Source organism: Talpa occidentalis, unplaced genomic scaffold, assembly GCF_014898055.3.
Source record: "Talpa occidentalis isolate TD23 unplaced genomic scaffold, MPIMG_talOcc4v2.1 talOcc4.11, whole genome shotgun sequence".
Lineage (NCBI taxonomy): Eukaryota > Metazoa > Chordata > Mammalia > Eulipotyphla > Talpidae > Talpa > Talpa occidentalis.
In genome coordinates this window covers 36535144-36555802 of record NW_023601104.1, presented here as the reverse complement: position 1 = coordinate 36555802, position 20659 = coordinate 36535144, and the positions used below count along the sequence as shown (strand labels likewise).

At 43.9% G+C, this 20659-nt stretch overlaps 1 protein-coding gene across 2 annotated transcripts in view; it reads right to left on the bottom strand.

Moving 5' to 3' along the window:
• Window positions 1-3647: 3647 nt before the first annotated feature.
• BBS4 (Bardet-Biedl syndrome 4) overlaps window positions 3648-20659 on the bottom strand; it is a 40644-nt gene continuing 23632 nt past the window's right edge. Inside the window, exons 6-16 of one of the 2 annotated variants that reach the window (XM_037502886.2) lie at window positions 20335-20407; window positions 15197-15250; window positions 13313-13440; window positions 10702-10756; window positions 9658-9726; window positions 8266-8418; window positions 8006-8177; window positions 6549-6618; window positions 5786-5927; window positions 5103-5304; window positions 3648-4630 (exon numbers count right to left, since the gene is read on the bottom strand). In XM_037502886.2, the coding sequence (XP_037358783.1) occupies window positions 4515-4630; window positions 5103-5304; window positions 5786-5927; window positions 6549-6618; window positions 8006-8177; window positions 8266-8418; window positions 9658-9726; window positions 10702-10756; window positions 13313-13440; window positions 15197-15250; window positions 20335-20407 (1234 nt within the window). In that variant the 3' untranslated portion in view covers window positions 3648-4514. The remainder of the gene's footprint in view (window positions 4631-5102; window positions 5305-5785; window positions 5928-6548; window positions 6619-8005; window positions 8178-8265; window positions 8419-9657; window positions 9727-10701; window positions 10757-13312; window positions 13441-15196; window positions 15251-20334; window positions 20408-20659) is intronic. The other variant, XM_054688638.1, reaches the window with a different exon arrangement.

Below are 20659 nucleotides of genomic sequence, written 5' to 3'. Positions count from 1 at the left end.
TGATCTTATATCCTGTGACCCAGCCAAATCCACTTAACAGTTGTAGTCTATTTACTTTTCAGGATTCCCTAAGATCACTGACATAAACCACCATGTATTCTGTTAAGAGTTTTATTTCTCCCTTTCTGGGCCTCCCCGGTGGTGCAGTGGTTGAGCGCTGGGTTGCGAAGCTGCCCGCGGCCTCTGCAGCGCCGGTTCGATCCCCGGCTGCTCCCCGGCCACCGGAGGAGGGTCCCACATGGTGCGCAGACCTCTCCTGCCGCCCGCTGCTCCCCTCAGCAGTGTACTTCGGTCCTTCTGCCTGCTCTGCTCCCCGCTCTGGCTCTGGTGAATTCTCTCACCCTCCCGCGCTTCTGACTGTACCCAGTGCTTGTATAAACAAAACAAACAAATAAATAAATAAAACATGCCTCTATAAAAAAAAAAAAATAAGAGTTTTATTTCTCCCTTTCTAATTGTTTTTAATTTTTATTTCTGCATACAAGAACTGGGGTATAGGCCAGAGATGCCAGGTGGGTGGGGGGAGGATTCACCGGAGACAGAGTAGGGAGCAGAACAGGCAGATCTACCAAAATAGACTGCTGAGGGGAGCAGCAGGTGAGACAGATGTCTGTTGGGCCACCTGTGTTAGCTCCCTGGCTGGGGATCGAACTCATGCCCATGATGGCTGGCGATAGTTTGATAGTGCTGAGACTTTAACCGCTGCACTACCGGGGAGGCCTTCCCTTTCTAATTTTTTTGCCTTTTATTGCTTTTCTTTGTTGCACTAATCTTCTGTGTCCTGTTTTTTGTTGTTGTTTGCATTGAACTGGAGTGCAGGCCAGAGGTGCAGGGGGTGAAAGGGTTCACCAGAGAGTGGGGAGCATCACAGGCTGATTTACTGAAATACACTGCTGAGGGGAGCAGGAGATGTGACAAGAGAGATCTGCTGCACCATATGTGGGTTGCTCCCTGGCCAGGGATTGAGCTCAGTCCATAGCAGTAATAGTGCTGAGACTTAACCCCTAGGCCACAGGGACGCTCTCTTCTGTGTCCTAAAAAAACATTGATTTAATCCTATGTCATGAATATACCTCTAGTATAATGCTGAGTAAAGGCAGTAAGAGTGGACATCTTGGGTCCCCCTGGTGATGCAGGGGTTAAAGTCAGCGCTATCAAGCTATCAGCAGCTACTGCAGCGTGGTTCGATCTGGCCAGGGAGCAACCCACATGGCACAACAGACCAATCCTGTCTCAACCGCTGCTCCCCTCAGCAGTTTCAGTGGATCTGCCTGTTCGGCTCCCCACTCTGTGTCTGGTGAATCCTCTCAAACCTCCCTTCCCGCCACCTCTGGCCTACACCCCAGCTCTTGTATGCATAAATAAAAATGATTCTTTAAAAAAGAAAGTAGACATCTTGCCCTTTGTCCTGACTTAGTAGTCAGTGTTTCACCACTAAATATGGGAATCTATTAGCAGTTCTCACCCCCATCCTCCTTAGATGCCTTTTACCAACTTAAAAATAAGTTCCCTTCTAATCCTGATTTGCTCAGAGATTTTATGGTGGCTTTTTAAAAATTTCTTTTTCTGAATCTACTAAAACCATAACTCTTGATTTTGTTAACATAAATATTTTGACTTTGAAGTAGTAAACCAAGAATTGGTTTAACCCCAACTTGGTCATGATATACATAGTAATCTTTCGATATTGCTGGATTTGACTTGCCTAGTACATTGTTCCTTAACAATACTAACTACCAAATAACTACTTGTGGACCTATGGTCAAACAGAACAATGATCTGTAGTTTCTTGTCTTGTAATATCTTCACCAGGTTTGGATATTAAGGTTACAATGGCCTTGGGGCCTCCCTGGTGGTGCAAGGGGTTAAGCACCACACTATGAAGCAATCCACAGCCTCTGCAGCACGAGTTTAATCCCCAGCCAGCCAGGGAGCCACCCACATGGTGCAGCAGACCTCTCCTATCTCGCCCACTGCTCCCCTCAGCAGTGTACTTCAGTCGATCTGCCTGTTCTGTTCCCTGCTCTGTCTGGTGAATCCTCTCACCCCTTCCCCCCGCATCTCTGGCCTGTACCCCAGCTCTTGTATCACAAATAAATTTAAAAAAAAAAAACAAAAGGTTACAATGGTCTCATGAGCTAAATGGGAAGGTCTCCCATTTTCTAAAAAATTTTTGTCAAGTTGCAGTGAATAGAATTTACCAGTGGAATCATCTAGGTTAAGAAGTTGCTTTAAGGATAGCTTTGACTAACAAACATCCTTAATAGGTCTTATTATACCTCTCCTTGTTTTCACTTCCATTGTGTTGTATTTCAAAGATTTTGTCTATTGTGTCTGTCATAAAATTGATCATCTTTATCTTTTTCATGTCTGTAGACTCAAGCTGCAGTGCTTTTCCTGCTTTCATTCCTGATTGGTGGTTTGTCTCCTTTTGTCCTTTGTCAGTTTAGCTGGGGATTTGTTTTTCTTCCTAGAACTTTTGGCTTTAGAACTACGCTTTCCTGAAAGCATTGTTTTTAGTCGAATCCCACAGATTTCCATTTGTTTTCATTACCTTTCAGGACAAAATATTTTCTATTTCTCTTTTTATTCTTCATTGATTTTAAGTTATTACAAGTGTTTGATTTCCAAATATTAAGAGGTTTTCTAGATACTTAGGTATATTATTTCCAATTCATTCTATTGTGGTCAGAGAAATTCTATAAATTTCAATCTTTCAAGGACTTTTGAGATGCCCGTGTACATGGTCTGTCTTGCCGAATGTACTCTGCGCATTGCAGTGAATGTGTTCTGCACTCCTGTCAGTTAGGTCACGATGGTTGGTATGTCCTTCTACACTTTGTGTCTAGTTCTAGCAATTGCTGAAAGGGGAAATACTAACATTCAATTATGATTTTGGATAATTTTATCTGTTCTTAATGTATTTTCACTATTAGAGACATCTGTGGCTATGTTTTTCTAATGAATTGACCTGTCATTATGAAATGCCCCCTTTTATTCTGGTAATAACACTCCTTGTTGCGATGTGCACTGTACCATATCAGTGCATGGTATTGCTTATGAGAAGTTAAAGTTTCAACTTTTTTTTTTTAAGATTTATTTATTTATACAAGCACTGGTTACAGTCAGAAGTGCAGGAGGGTGAGAGAATTCACCAGAGCATCAGCCAGAACAGGCAGACCGACGAAGTACACTGCTGAGGGGAGCAGCGGGCATGACAGGAGAGGTCTGTGCGCCATGTGGGACCCCTTGCCAGGGGCGGAACCCGGCACTGCCGGCGGCCGGCCGGGGATGGAACCCGGCGGCCGGGGATGGAACCCGGCGGCCGGGGATGGAACCCGGCGGCCGGGGATGGAACCCGGCGGCCGGGGATGGAACCCGGCGGCCGGGGATGGAACCCGGCACTGCCGAGGCTGCAGGCAACGTCGCAGCCTCTGCAGGAGGCCGGGGATCGAACCGGGTGCCGAGGCTGCAGGCAGCTTCGCAGCTCAGCGCTCAACCGCTGCGCCACCGGCAGGCCCGGAAAGTTTCGGCATTTAACTGCCGTTTCAATCTCCACAGGCCCACTCATTAAGGCTGCAACGAGGTGGTGCTGGCACCAACAAGAACCTTGCCTTGAGATTATTCCTCCAGTATAAAGCTACGCTTGGAAATAGGTAAGGGAAAACCAATCATAGTTTCTTTTAAAGTTTTTATTGTGATCTCATTTTTATACCTGAATAACAACTTTCCGCAAAAAAGAATGATACATAATCTCTTTATTTTAAAAAGGATATTATTATACATTGATAGCATCTGTGGGATCACTAATAGCCTTATATAAAAATTCCTCAGTTAAATGCTCCCATTTTTTAGTCCTTGATGCTGATACCAGACCAGCCCTTGTTGCTATTATCACACTGACATGATCTGGCTCAACACTCTGACCTCTCTCAAGAACAAGACACTCCCCCAAAAAACCACCAAGACACTAGGACTTGTTCTGGATTCCGTTGGGCAAGTGCAGCTTGGGATACTCAATAGGCTGGGCCTCAATTTATAAAGCTTCCTATCTTTTTCTAGATTATGAGAGCTAGATTACTGATCCACAATTTATAGTGGCATTGGGTGCTGACATGCCCAACAGCCTGAGAGCCACCTCCATAAGGAAAAGGCTTCATCACAACAGGGCTCCTGAGTAGAGGTCTGTCTCAGCCTTTCTTTCCACAAAGGAAGGGGTTAGGGAGCCAGGAGATAAGTTCTCTCAGCCACCTAGTGCCTTGTTCTCAATTCTAAGAGGCCCTCTCATCTAAGAGGACTATCGTCTCTCTACTCCCAGCTGGCAGGGTCATGTGGGGCTGCACGGGCCTCGAGCTCCCCGTGATCATCACACTCACCCTTTGTTCTGAGTTTTGACTCTCGCACCCAGGGAACCTGCTGGCTTGCACGCTTGCCTATGCCAGGTGATCTTTCTTAACCTGCTAAATCCTTACCAAAAAAAAACAAAAAATAAAAAACGCTACTTTGAGGTCATCCTACTCCTGTTTTTCTCTTATTTGTGCTGATGAGTCATTTGGATGTGCTTCCACAGTGGGCTCCGGCTCCAGAGGAAGGGAGGGTGGCTTTGTGAGCTGGGATGGGCCTCCAGCACCTAGTGACAAAGGAAATAGCTTGAATTCTCAATTCCATAATTCCAGAAGAAATCATTATTTTCATTATTAAATTTCAAGAAGAAACCCCATATTTTCTGGGATGACTGGAACTGTAGTCTATCTGCAGCTATGAAGGTCAGTCAGAACTAAGGAAATAAAGTGCTGACATATCTCATGCCTACTTAAGGCAAGAAAATTACAGAAAGCAAGACTACGGAACAGAATGTATTTTTAAACTTAAATTGTAAGAACTAGTGTACTGACATCAACTAAGCCTTCCAGCAGCTATTACACAACTTGCCTTAAGAAAACAAATGCCACCTTGGTGACCTTGTGCCTTATCCCCTCTCTAGCCAGCACTATATTGGGCAGATTCTGAGTCAGAAAGTGCAAGCCATTTTCCAAGCTGTGTTCTGCTGGCATGGTGGCTCACACCCCTGAGTCTTCATGGAGCTACATGTGGTCACCTACCTGAGGGAAGCTTCCTGTATGCAGCTGCTGAAGACATTGCCCGTCCCAGTGCCTGATTAGAGCCCAGAGGCTGCTGGAAGCCACCAGGTTTGCTCGTTGAAGTGGTCCGGTGCTTTGATTTGGGATCTTTCACTGGTTTAGTCCAAACCAGTGCCTCCCCAACCTGAAGAGCAGCTCCCAACTTCTGGGCCATCTCTACCATCTTATGCCCACATGGAAAGAAAAAGAATCATGTGTAACTAGTAGAGAAAAGCCCCTTCCTAGGCCTTCCACTGTGGTGAGGGTGGTAGAGGTCAGCTGAAGTAGTGTCTGCTGGTTCTAGCATTTCAAGGAAATCATTCTCAAACAGCAAAGAACACAGATTAGTGGATGGCAAGGGAGGTCATATGTGATCTCAAAACCCAACAACTCAAGGTTGGTACAGTATTGGACTAAAATGCTTTTCCTGCTTGAAAGTGGAAACTACAGAGACCTCAATTCAGATGACTTGCATTAGCAATAACAGCTAATTCAGTAAGCCTAAATTTCCTCTGATTTCTTATTTCCTTCTAAGGAAGCTTTTTCTCAGACATTTACTAATTAGAGAATGCACAAGCCTATGCCATACTTGGGCTATATGGGCTTAATTCAAAAAGTCCGTTAGCAACTTGCTAATAACTCCTGGGAGCTAAAAGGCGGCATACCTCAGAGTCAAACTCCAGAGAGCTGCTGTCCTTGAGCAGGTTGACTTTCTTCTCCATCTCCTGATACTGGATCAGGGCGCCCCTCTTCTCGCCCTGTTTGTACAGCAGCACAGCATAGTTCAGATTTACTAAAGGGTTACACCTGTGGCAAATAGACAGGGATTCTATGGGGTGGGGCTTAGAAACAAACAGTCACATAGAGATCCTTCTCATTGCACAACAACAAAACTGGCCAAGTAGAGATTTTTCTATTCAACAGCGATGTGGGACCACACATGCTGTGGACCCGTGGAGAAGAATCAAGGAATGAATTGCCCAACCAGCAAAGCAGGTATTGGGACCAAGTGTGACATCTCAGCCCTCAAAATAAACCAGGGCAGAGCTGAAAAGGGAAATCCCTACCTTGCTGCCTAGCAGATGGCAGCAGAATAAATTCTGGAGAGTCCAGTTTTATCTTAAACAGACGAAGCCCAGAGTCCCATCTGATAGTCCAACTAGCCCGTAAAATCTATCAGCAACCCAAGTGCTTTCTACGGCCGCCTGCTACAGTTGGGGCTGGAAACATTTTCTCAGTGAGTGACAGTTCTGCTGAGCAACTGTGTGCTTAGGAGCCACACGTCCTTCCACACTTAGGCCTTCTGTGGACAGAGGCCACAGAGAGCAAGCAGCTGGGCGGACTCAGACGGCGCCAGTGCTCTTGCGCCACCTTGTGGCTTTGGAGAGTCCAGCCCTGCCCAGTACTGTTCCCCCCAGAGCAGCTTACTTATCCAGGCGTGCTGCTTCCGCGTAGGCTCTCTTGGCATTCTCTGTATCTTCCAGGTTGGTCAGAGCCACTGCAACAAAGAAAATGAGCACTGCAACTGGAGGGCCCAACTTACAGAACTGAGGCAATGTTTTGAGACCACAGTGCATTCAGGCCCTTTGCCCTGATGGCAGCTCCTGGCACTGCCATCTACTCATTCAGCTTAGACACTCGGTGTCATCAACACTGAAGTTCTATGAGTCCATTTTTCTGCATTTTCTGACACCACCTTTGTTCAGGGCTCCAGTTGTTTAAGTGTTTGAGCTTTCCCCTGTGGCAACGTCACCCCTGCCTTCATCCACTTGCCACCATGCTGACATACTCACCGACTGGCCAACAAATCTCACCATGTCACTGTCCTAGTTAAAATTCCTCACTGCTTCTCCATCATCCATAACCATGATCATTAAACTTCTATTTAGCAACAGAACACACCCCTTTTAATCAATATTTTTTGGAAGCCCGATCTATTTAAGAAACAAAACTATTTTGGAAACCCTGTCCACTCCACCTCCCCTCTGACAGCCACTCACTTCTGCCAGACATGATAGATCTAGGAATTCAATTCGAAAAACACAGCCTTTGGGATAGTCTAGAGTCCTTTATCATACCCTCACCCCCCAAAAAAATCTGGCCCCAAACTACTATGTCCTGACTGCTCTCCTTATTACATTCTAGAACACTGCTGCCCAATAACTACAGGGTACTTCATGCAATTTCATGGCTTCAGGCCTTTGTTCACTGGCTCCCTGGCCATTTCTACTTGAAGTTATTCATACCATAAGGCATAAGCAGCAGTTCTATTTGTTTATATTCTCTACCCACATTAAAATTCGGCTATCTCTGCATTCTTGCAACCCTCAAATGACACCCATTCAATTTCCTTTTGCAACCTTTGTGTTATAAGAACCCCACAATAATATAACCAAAAAACCCTACCTGAAAACCACTGTCAATGAGAACATGAAAACTGTTTGGGGGCTTACATTGAACAGTACTTTTATAGAATAGCCAGTAATAGAACACTTACATAATAAAACAAAGCCAAAGTTTTATCAACTCAATGAGATTCAGCTAGTAGAGGCAGGACATACCTAAAAGCCCAAGCTCTTAACACTCAACAAGCAGTTGGACTCAATGTACAGTTTTCAAACCAAGGGAAAACAATTGGCAAAAGATGATCTAGGGATGATCTGGATTTAATCTGTTGGTCTCTGAAATTTGCCATAGGTTAGATGCAACCAAGTGCTTTGTCATCTTTTTCATATTTCTTCAAGCACTAGTACAGTAATCCAGATTCCTCGGGGATCTGCATGGAAATGTTTTCTATAGGACGTTTCACCACTGGCCACCTATGATTCTAATTTATTCTCCCCTCATAGACTGCGGGGGGAGTTCTCCACAGAAATGTCTCTTACCTGCCAACAGCATGTAGAGCTCCCCCATCTTTGGTTGGAAGTTGATGGCTGCACTGAGGAAATGGAAAGCTGATGCATACTGCTGCATGGTCAAGTGGACAAGGCCCAAGTTGTACAGAATCTTCCAGTCGAAGGGTGCCAAATAGTTGGCTCGTTTTAGGCAGCTGATAGCCTACAGGAGAGGGGCACTCGATGAGAGGTTGGGGCAAGTGCAGAGACCCGGTAACTGCATGTATCAAGGCAAACAAGGAGACACTCACTGCTACATATTTCTTCTTGCCAAAGAAACACATTCCAATATTATTCCAGAGTGGAGGACTTTCTGGAACAGCACAGGCTACCACTTTGTATTTGGTGAGAGCAACATCAAAGTCCCCGTGCGTCTGCATCATGCTGCCTGCTGCCAAGATCGCCTGAAAGGTAGGTCATGAAAGTCATTCAGTCATTCCCATAAGGCTGTAGCACTGAAGTCGCCTTCCTGAGTGTAGCTATTCAGCAGGCCTCTCAGCACAGATGGGACTCAAAAGCTTCTTCCAGGGACATACTATATTCAAGCTATTGGGATAAGTGTCCATGAGGAATGGACACCCCGCCCCCCGCCCACCCCCCACCCCCCCCCACAATGTGGCTTATCTTTAGTTCAAGACAGAGAAAAGATAAAATGTCACTGATTTAATCCAGGCTCATGTGTTTCCTACTCTGGGGAGTAAAGAGTTCAGAATATCAGGGCCCTGTAAGTAAAAACTGCCTGTTCCCTGTGGCCCCTATTTGGTACACCAGGTGCTCCAGACAACTCAGTTACAGTGAAGATGAGCGCGCCTGCCACAGGACAGAGGGTGGGTCAGCTCTAGGCTGCCTCAGTCCAGCCCCTTCCTTTCTCTCAGAAAGATGTCCACGGGGATGGATGAGTTGGGTGCACAAGACTTCCAGTAGAACTGGGTCTGCAGCCTTCAATAAACGGCCCTTTGGGCCTCCCTGGTGGCACAGCGGTTGAGCGCCACGCTGCGAAGCTGTCCTCTGCAGCGCCGGTTCGATTCCCCGCCGGCCAGGGAGAACCCCACATAGCGCAGCAGACCTCTCCAGCCTCGCCCACTGCTCCCCTCAGCAGTGTCTTCAGTCCGCCTGCCTGCTCTGCTCCCTGCTCTGGCTCTGGTGAATTCTCTCACCCTCCCGCGCTTCTGACCTGTACCCCAGTTCTTGTATAAAATAAATCTTTAAAAAAAACAAAAAACAAAAAATGGCCCTTTGCTGCATCTCCCTCAGTGATACTCATCCACTTGATGAGCTTCTCATCCCCATAGTCAAATCTGCACAAGGGCTGTAACCTTGGAGTCATTCGTTCATTAGAAGTCATTTCACCACAATTATTTTTGACATAGAGGCTTTGCTAATTTCCTAAACACAAACTTCACCAGCACTGCAATTTTATTTTCTGTGTTCTTTACAGTTCTAACAAATGTGCTCTTCTAGAAAATCAGTAGAGCACCAACACTTTACAATATTTTCAAACAACAAGAACCACTTTTATTTATAATTTAGCTAAGACAGGGGTAATTTCTCAGATATTCGAAATACTGTACTCTCTGGGCCTAGCTCACCTAAGCAGCAGTGGGACTGTATGTGAAGGCGCTGGGGTTTGGCAGCTGCAGTACCTTATAGTTGGTAGGGTCATAAGTCAGTGCATTTCCAAGATGTTCAAATGCCTTCTGGTAAATGCCAAGCTTGGAGAAAAAGCAAACCAGAGAATTTACATTAGTGGGGGGATGGCAGTTAAGGAGTCTGCCACCCACACCCTGGACAGAAACAACCTGACTTTTCTGAGTTCTCTTGGGGAGAAAAAAAGGCTGCAGTTACCAGAGAAGAGAGTTAAAATCCCCACCTTGGTGCCCCCCACCCCCATTTTGTTGATTTGTCCCCGATAAGGTCAAAGTATGTATTTGCCAGGAACCATCTCTGCTACGCTCGTGCTAATGCCTCTTGGCAGGCAATGAGCTGGTTCGCCTCATTTCCCCTGAGGCCAGCCTCTCAAGCCAGTGCCCAGGAAGCGCCAGAGTTAAGCTCCTGATTCCTTTTAAAGAAAAATGAAACCAACAAAAAGGCTACCAGAGTCAGAACTGGAGGCAGGGTGAGTTGAGCCGGAATCTTGGGGAAAGGGTGGAGGGCTGGGCACGGAGGGGTTCCTCAGAGATCCCGGGGTCTCAGGCTGATACAGAAAATCAGTAGAGCACCAGTTCTCAGGCTGATACAGAAAAGAGATGGTGCTAAAAAGAATCCCATTGACAGTCAGGAGTGTGCAGGGGAGAGGAGGTGTCTTACTTTACACGACTCGTTGCCTTCACTTTCCTATAGCACATGGCCGGGAAGGAGCAACAGAAATGACCTTTACCCCAGAGCACCTGGTAGTACTAACTTGTTTCAGGTTTCTCTCCCCATTAGACAATTATTTCTCATAACTGCTCTTTCATTGGTTGATAAAAATTACGATTGCATTAAGCTCCAACAGATTTATCTGCTTCTGATTTGAATGGAAAAGATTAAGTTCAATCCTTTAGCAAATGCAGAGAGTAAGGTTATGTGCGTCCTATGACCTTTAGTAAAACGTGTTAAAGTCCAGTCAAAATGCTGGGAAACCACAATACACACGACTCCAAAAGCATCTCTAACATCAAAGCACGAATGAGCAGAGTTCTCATTACCTGTAAGTAGAGTAATCCTAACGTCGTAAGCAGCTCTGTATTTTCTGGGGAGAACCTGCAACAGAGAGGTCACACGGACGTGCTCACAGGGACTGTGGCGTGTATGAGATGCGAGAGCCTGCAGAGTAGCGGGCCCCCTCCCCACGGAAGACCTGAAGCTGACTCGGGAATTCCCTTCACAAGTAGGTCATCTCAACCCTGGCGACAGGAAGGGGTTGCTCAAAAAGAAAGAAATGGAACTTATAATCCAGATTTCCTTCTCACAAATTTTTTAAATCAAATCAGCCCCAAAAATGCATGGTCTTAGCCAGCTCCCTCTTGTGGGATTATATTTTTCTGTTCTCACTGTATTCATAATGCCAACAAGCATAATTTATGGTTTAATTCAGGATCGCGAGACCTTGATGCTCTGTTTCATGTTAAACAGCCAAACTAAACATAAAAAGGGAGACATATATCAACTCCAGGAAAGACTTAGCCGTGGGCTTTAAAACAGGGTTTTAAATAAAAGATTATCTGCTTTCCCATTCTCTGATATTTGTCTTTGTCACAAAATCAAAGCAACACTGAGCTGCTGTGAACACTGAACTGACAGGACTGTCACATGATTTCAACAGTGAAAATGCCAGAAGGCAAGAACAATGTCCCGCTTCTAAGGGATGAGGTGGGGCTGGGTACCGACGGGAGGCCTGAGCTAGCCAGAAGCTTACTCAGTTCAACTGAGTATCTGCCTTCTACATTCTGCCATGGTAAGTACCCATCTGATCACCTTCCTCCCCCAAACCAAGAAAGGAAATGCCATGATCCTGTTGGCTTCCATCCCACCAAAATATGACCATTCTCTCCCAAATTAGGTCATGAACAATGGTCTCTACATTCTCAGTGAGGCTCCTGATGCCCAGCTGTGTCCTTTTCTCCCTCAGAATTCTAGTGACAAGTCCTTGACTAGTCACTGCAAACTCGTCACCGTTGGACCTCCCGGTGGCCTAGGCGTTAAGTCTCAGCACTATCTCCGCTACAGCCGGATTTCAATCCCCAGCCAGGGAGCTGACCCACATGGCGCAGTAGACCTCTCCTGTCTCACCTGCTGCTCCCCTCAGCAGTGTTGTTTTCAGTAGATCTGCCTGTTCTGCTCCCCACTCTGTCACTGGTGAATAATCCTATCACCACTATCCCCACACCTATGGCCTATACCCCAGTTATTCTATGCATAAATAAATAAATCTTAAAATAAAAAAAGAAGTCCCCCTTGAGATTTGTGTGTGCTGATCTCAGAGCCAATTCTAGAAGGGAGGGATCAGGTTTCTATCTCGCACCACAGAGGCTTAGTATATGCTACCTGGGCTCCTTCCTACTTGTCCATATAAACATAGCCCCTTTTTCACAAAAGTCTCTTGTAGCTTAACAAACCAAAGGATTTTTTTATGTCTTTTTGGACATAAAATATGGTTGAAAATTCAGAAAGAGTGCTGTGCTTGATAGTACCGGGAAGTTACTACACTATGCCAGAAGACACAGGTGACAGAAATCTAACTTCAGTATCTAGTTATCAGGTATAATATATTCAGTGGCCTTGAATCATAGACCAGGCATTCTATTAAGTGACTAAATGAGACACTACAGCATTTTGCTACAAAGAACAAGACAAAATCCTAGGGCCTCCCTGGTGGCGCAAGGGGTTAAGGCAATATATAAAGCTGTCTGCAGCCTCTGCAGCACGAGTTTGATCCCCGGCTGGCCAGGGAGCTACCCACATGGCACAGCAGACCTCTCCTGTCTCGCCCGCTGTTCCCCTCAGCAGTGTACTTCAGTCATTCTGCCTGTTCTGCTCCCCACTCTGTCTATGGTGCATTCTCTCACCCCCCACACCTCTGGCCTGTACCCCAGCTCTTATATGCATAAATAAATCTTTAAAAAAAAATAAGAGACAAGATCCTATACAGAAGACAAAAGAGAGCATGTGTCCCTAGAGAGAAAACATGAACCATCACCCTGGGAGAGTGAATCAGTTCCATTAACACAAGTCTGGCCTATCCTGATGTTTTAGAAACAGCTTGTATCATACTTATAAGGCCAGATGTTCATTACTGAATCAGGAGATTTCTGTCCCTAACATCTTTGGAAACACGAGATCTGTTATAAAAAACACAATGGCAGGCTGCCAGCTGTCCAAAACCTGTTCCCTCCCTCCTGAGCGCAGCTAGGTCTGGCCCCTTCACTCACTCTAAACCATGGAACGTGAGCAGGATCAATGTCTACAACTCTAAAGTCAATCAAAATTTACTAAGAGCCACTTATTCAGTATTCAACTTCCTAGACCACCTCTCCCAGGATCGCCTAGAACAGTCTGTGCTACTGTAAGATAGCAGCAGACATGCAGGTGAAGACAACAATGTAAGGAATGGTGCATCAGCAGGGAAGGAACCTGGATCCCTGTTTGACCTTGCGGAGCAGACTGTCCAGCTAGGCTGGCCAACCATACTAATGGGTGAGAAAGAAACACTGACTAGCAATCAAACATATTCTCTCTCACCTTGGGTGTCCATATGTAGACTCCTGTTTTGGGGTTTTTTAAGTTTCTCACTGCTCTAAAGGAAACAAACACACTTACTCCACTGCTTTCTTGTAGATTTCGATGGCCTTGTTCAAGTCTCCCTCCAGCAAGTAGATCTTCCCCAGCATTATGTAAGTCAGGTCATGCTTGTTGAGATGTAGAGCATTGTGCAGCTGGTCTTGTGCCTAACAAGAATGACAGAATAAAGAGAACCAAGTCACTACCATGGAAGGACAATGGCTTTGTATGAGCCAATATAAAGACAGAGCTGGGAACATCTCTTTACAGCAAATAACCCCCACTGCTCAAAATACCAACTGTGTTTGCTGGCAGCATAGGGTGTCTGCTTCTGAAGCCACTTCAGAGAGTTTATACAAGAGGATTAACCTTTTTGAGTGTTTTCTAGTACTTGACATTCACACCCATGACTCATGCTTCATTAGTCAAAGGGACATCCTAGTCCAGTACAGAGCACTGCCCCAAACTCAATCCCAGCTACACCACCGGCCAACTGTATAACAGACCCCATTTTGCTCACCAACATTTTGAGAAGTGAATGGATTGTTTCATTTATGCACTCAATAAAAATCGAGTATCTCTTGTTCTAGATGCTGGGTATACCGGAACAATAAACTCCTTGCTCTAAGAAAGCTTCTATCCTAGTATATGGTCAAATGAAGAGCTTCATTTAGTCGTTCACTCATTCAACAATTATTTTCATAAATGCCAAGTATTATATTTGCATAGCCTGTCAGCTTTACAATAAAATCTAAATATGGTTCTCCTCAATATAGGTCTGATCAAAAACTAAGTCCACCTTTCCATTGGCTCAGAATAATCCTGTGGAAGAAATATACTTATTTGGAATATCCTTTGAAGAGAAAAATCTTCTAAGTCTGTAACAGGATACATCTCCTAGAAAACTTAAGGGACCTACCAAAAGTATTTATTTACATGTATTATTTATTATTTTAGTTATTACCTTTATACCTCAACTGCTGATATACAGGTTTTTTTTTATAGTCCTGAGGGACAGATTAGGTTGCTTTAGTAGTTTGCAAATTGTTACAAATTAAACATTGTCATAGGGTATTAACCAATTCAGATTCTCAGGCCTGTTAGCATTTGAGAAAGGAGAATAAAACTAAACAATCACTAAATGGGAGCTTTATTACCTTTATTTGGGTCTACCCAAACCCACTATCATTAACTTTCAGAGAAGAGATAATTTAATGTGTCCTCCAGTTAAGATATATGTTTTTTCTTTATCTCAAGTACCATAGTAGCTCAGATGTTTTCTGATAGAAGAGCTTTAGAGGCTGCCTACATCTTAATCACAATGAAACATAAATTCTCATCATAAAAAATAAGTCTAAAAACAAACTCCAAAATTAAATCCACTTAAAACTCATTTCCAATGACCTTAAAAACTAAAGTTAGCTGCCATCAGGGCCAGACAGTTCATATGGTCACAACTGCACTTTTAAAAGGTCTACTTTTTTATATCTAAGTTTTAAACATCTGTCTCCACATTGTAAAAATTAACCTAGGAGTGGAGTAAAGAAGAGCAATTAAGCTTTCCATTCCCTCATAGTATTTCTCGAATTTTTAATTATTAAAATCAGGAAAAATAAGGATAATGACCAATGAGAGTTAAAATGGGAATGTCTATAATACTTTGTTTTCAAAAAATAAATCCAATATATTTATTGTGGTCAACGCTTCTTTCATCGCGAACACAGCCTTCCAAATCAAAATATCTTTGTAGTCAGCAGCAGCTGACACTGTCAACAGCAATATGGCACTTTCCTTTTTACTTTCAAATATCTCTGCAGAATTAGAAACAACACAGAATGAACAGTGGTACCGCTATAATAACAAGTGTACCTTCAGAAATCCCTGGTCAATTGCTCAAGCTCCACCACCATTTCTATAAATTACCTTATTGAACTGTTTCAGATAAATGTAGCAAACTCCTAGGTTATGACAGATTTCCTGCACACAAAAGAAAGCAAACAGGTCTTAAGAATAAAACAAGAATTTTGCTCAGTCAAGTTTAATCTTTAAAACATGCACAACAATGTTTGACTGGATTCATATTCAAATACATTTAATTTTGCAGAATGGGTCCCTTAATATAAAATACAGATTATGAGAGAAGAAAGCAGAATAAACCAATGATAAAAAGCTTTATCAGAATAAACCAGACTGTGTGGTACTTTGGGATACAGACCAAGCCATTCCCATGCCCTTTTTCTCAGTGCTGTCCACTGCCCATGCCCTTTGTGCCTTCTCAGACAAGAATGCCCACATCCCCTGCTGGGAGGGCTGCTAGCCACACAGCTCCACCATTAAGATAAAATGAGGCTCTTCCCTAGGAATTTGGGACTGGAGCAGAGCTAGCTAGCCGCAAGCATGAAATTCACCAGGTGATGTGGACGTAGGGACTGAGAGCTCCATCTGGAGGCCACCGTGATGGATCTTTGTAACTGGAGCGAGCCTGAAGACATCTACAGCAGAGGAAGCACACTATGGCCCAGAGACCAAATCTATCCCCTACCTTTTTTGAAAATAAAACTTTCTTGGACCACAGCCACAACCACTTGTTTATGAACTATGGCTCTTTCACACAGCAACTGCAGTTAAGTAGCTGCAACAGAGATGTATGAAGCTGCAAAGCTTAAAATATTTACTAATGGCCTTTTACAAAAAATATTTGCCAACATCTGATCTATGGATTCTGATCTCTATTCAGAAATTCAATATAGGAATGCAGAATAGCTACCTTGTCTGCTGATAGCTTTCTAGTTCCCTGCAAGACCAACCTGTCTTTCCTTGACTTGAATTCTACTGAATCTTTCAAATTCCCTTACATTAAATGTCCCTTCATTTAGAAACAGGAGAAAGCAAGGGTAAGGAAACTGATGTTGGGAAAAGTAAAATCATTTTGATAGTTGTGGGGAGGTGTGGAAGCACATTCAGATTCAGATGTATTCAGACCCTGTCTGAAGAAACAGGGACCCCAGGGCTCAGAGACAAGTGACGCCATATTTTCTGAGTCTCCTCAAATAACAACTAAATAGCAATCATTTATTAAATACTGACTTCACACCAGGTTCTGTGCCAGATCTTTTTCATATCTATTACTGTAATTTTCCCAGCAAATCTGCAATATAGGTATAACAATATAATAAAACCTCTCTCCCTCAGAAAGTTTAGTTTGTGTGACTTAAAGCAAAACTGTCAACCTAGAGGTTTTTGTTCCTTTCATTTTAGTTCCTAAGAATTTCAAACATGTATAAATGTAGACAGAATCACCATTCACTCATCATCTGTTGCATCAGGCAACAAGACATGGAAGTCATGGAGCAGGCTGCACAAGGCAGGATGATGCTGAGAGCAAGATCCTGGCCGTTTTTACTGATAGAATAATAGAGCATCAGCTACATGCATTAGGAGGACAAGGAGAAAAGGTTGGGTGAAACTCAGGAATGTCATCTAGGTCTTGGAGGGACATGAGTCTGCCGACCATGTTATCAGCTTGATGACCAAGTGTTGTAATCAAAACTAGACCCCGGTCCTAATCTTATCAACAAGGCATTCCACTGATCAGCTTCTGGGGTCCCTTGTCATACATCAGTCCTCGGCCCCCTGGGTGTTCCTGGTCATACCTCATGATGTATGATTCGGGAGTAAGTTTATGCATCCGTCCTCAGTCCCCCAGGGCATTCTCGATCATACCTCTTGATGCATACCCTTCCCAGAGTGATCAAGCTTTCTGCTCTTGATTGATATGAAAGGCACCTTGTAAGGTTTGGCTCACATGATTGTGACTGGACAGTTCTGACCTTTGTATAGGAATGCAGAACTGCAGGTAACCATAATGGTGGCTGAACAGGCCGCTTAAGTCAAGCAGCCACTTAAGTCTAGCAGACCCACAATCATCCTGTCACAGAAACCATCCAACCCATACCCCCAACCTATCCCACTACGTTCGTAAGCAAATACCAGATAGCATAACATTTCATCCACAAATATTCAGTATGTGTACTAGGATAGGTTCTTTTTATTTAGCCTGCCTATAACATCATTACCATACCTGAAAAACTAACAGCTTAGTATCAGGTATTGAATTGTGCAAATTTTACAGTCTCATAAGTGTCCCACGTTAAAAAATATATTTTTCTCTTAAATCAGGATCCAATCATGTCCATACATTGCAAAGCACTTAGGATCTGAACTCAGGGCTGCCTCCAAAATTTGTGTGCTTCCACTTCATCATGCTGTAAGTATGTAAACCTAGAGATACAAAGGGGAGAGATGTAGCCCTACTTGTGCTTTAAGTGTGCTAAAAGCTAACCACAAACTTTTGATATCATCTGTCATATGTATTACTTGAGATGGCAGCAGTAATATGCCTTAAACAGACTGACAGCAAAAGAAATTTTAAAAGGAAAAGAGAATAAACCAGAATTAAATCCTGTCTTTCGTGGGGTGAGGGAATCCAGCAGAAGTCTGCAGGTAGCAGGTACAGTGGAAAGGTCACAGATGTGAAGTGAGGAATTCTTTTTTTTTTTTTTTTTTTTTTTTTTTTTAAAGATTTATTTATTTATACAAGCACTGGGTACAGCCAGAAGCAAGGGAGGGTGAGAGAATTCACCAGAGCCAGAGCGGGGAACAGAACAGGCAGACCGACGAAGTACACTGCTGAGGGGAGCAGCGGGCGGCAGGAGAGGTCTGCGCGCCATACGGACCCTCCTCTGGTGGCCGGGGAGCAGCCGGGGATCGAACCGGCGCTGCATAGGCTGCGGGCAGCTTCGCAACCCAGTTCTCAACCGCTGCGCCACCGGGGAGGCCCTGAAGTGAGGAATTCTAACTCTGGTTCTGCCACTACCTCACTGTGCGCCCATCAGTAAGTCAGCCCATTGCCTCCATCTGTTAATGGGGGAAATATTCCAAAAGTCAAATGAGAGAACGGCAGGAGGAATTATTCCCATTGTAGTCAGACTGGAATATCCTGATGATCCAAAACAAGTGGGCCTGAGGTTTTCTACAGGCCACAGCATGTAGGGCGCAGAGTGTCTTGGCTTTTTGGGAGAACGAAAAGTATAAAATGTGTAGGACATAAAATGTCTGGCTGTTTGGGAATAACCACGTCTACTGGCACCAATGGGATGTATCCCAAGGGAGTCAGTAATACCAAGTGAACTCTTTCAACCACTTGATGGTGAACAGACACTATTCATTCCCCCTGTGACTCTGAGCTCTCTTACTTACTTCCTATCTCCCTCTATGGGATCTTCTTCAATTTAGCCTTTCAGAACTATTTTCTCCAAGGTTCCATCCTCAGCCCATTACAAGTGATTTCATCCAAGTTCATGGCTTTAATTATCTTCTTGATGTGGTTGACTACAAAATGCATCTAACCCAGAATATTTCAATTTTGGATTTCTATATCTAGCCACACGTTGGACACATCTCATATGATTTTAACTTTTGGCAGGATAGCTCAACTGAAATATCCTGCCAGAAGTTAAAATCATGTCTGTCATCTTCTGAAAAACAAGATTTAACTTTGATTTGTTATCATTGCCCGACTTCCAAAACATGCTTCTCTTTCTTCTTGTATTTCCTATTCTAATTGTCCCATAACCCACCAGTTCATCTCTGCATTTCCAGGGCACAGCCCAGTGCCTGGCACATAGCAAACATTCATTTGTTAAAAGAATGACTAAATGAATAAAGAGTAAATGAAGTTTCTTTTATCTGTAGTTTCACTTTGATTCTCAGCTATAAAATATTCAACAGCATAAAGACTTACATCTCAAATTTCAGACCTACAGAAAAAGTTGCCTTACAAAATGAATCCAAGTCAAAAATAATAGGGCCGTAAGAACTGTGGAGGAAACCCATGCTAGCGCTCTGTACTAATCAATCTAATCCTTCACTTACAGTTACGTCTCTCCAAGAATCATCAGACATTTAACCAAAAAAGGGGGAAAAAAAACAGCATCAAAAAGAAAAGAGGAAGAAAGTGATAATTCTTGGAAGCAGAAGAGAACTTCAAGAGTCAGATATGGCGCCTCCCCAGTGGCGCAGCAGGTTGAGCGCCACGCTGTGAAGCTGTCTGCAGCCTCTGCAGTGTGGGTTCGAGTCCTGGCCGGCCAGCGAGAAACCCACATGGCACGGCAGACCTCTCCTGCCTCACCTGCTGCTCCCCTCAGCAATGTCTTTGGTCCATCTGCCTGTTCTGCTCCCCACTCTGTCTCTGGTGAATTCTCTCACCCTCCCACACCTCTGACTGTACCCCAGCTCTTGTATAAATAAATAAATCTTAAAAAAAAAAAAAGTCAGATATGGAGAGGCTATTGCAAGAAGAAAAAAGACCAACTTCTTACAGAAATTAAATATATAATTACTGAAATTAGAAATACCGACTATGGATAGGTTAGATAACTGGATGGGAACTGTATAACAAAAATGATGATCTGGAAAATAAGACTGAGAAAGTGTGCCTGAATGTATATTAAAAAGACTATAGGGCCTTCCTGGTGGCACAAGGGGTTAAGATGCAACCTATCAAGCAATCCACAGCCACTAAAGCACGAGTTCGATCCCCAGCCAGAGAGATACATGGCTCAGCAGACCTCTCCTGACTTGCCTGCTGCTCCCCTCAGCAGTGTATTTCAGTCAGTTTGCCTGTTCTGCTCCCCACTGTCTCTGGTGAATCCTCTCACAACCCCCCCACTACTCTGGCCTGTACCCCAGTTCTTATATTCATAAATAAATCTTCAAAAAATAAAAACACAAACTATGAGGCTATCCGCAGCCAATGCAGCATGAGTTCGATCCCCGGCCAGGGAGGTGACCCACATGGTGCAGTAGATCTCTCCTGACTCGCCTGCTGTGTATTTCAGTCCATCTGCCTGTTCTGTTCCCCACTCTGTATCTGGTGAATCCTCTCACCCCCAGCACCTCTAGCCTGTACCCCGGTTCTTTTGTGCATAAATAAATAAATCTTAAAAAAAAAAAAAGATAGTCATACAATAAATGGAATCAACAGCATGTTTCCTACTTACCCAATCTTTCTGATTAAGTTTAGCTGCTTCATTATATACTTCAGTAGCAGCTTTATGTTTTCCCAAAAGAAATCTGAAGAAGAGACATATATAATTTCTGTAATTATTAGCTCAAAGCTTTACATGACTAACCCCAATAACCCTACAGTTGGCTCATACTCCAGCAAGCAGAGAATTCTGGGAAGTCCCTATTCTAAGAGCTAGTTATGCTGTTTGGCCAGTGTGGTGGTTATGTCCCAAAAGCAGAAGGTCCCAATAGCACTGGAAGTTGTCCAGGTTCTTGGTCCAATTCCACACTAATTTTATTTTATTTTTTTTATTTTTT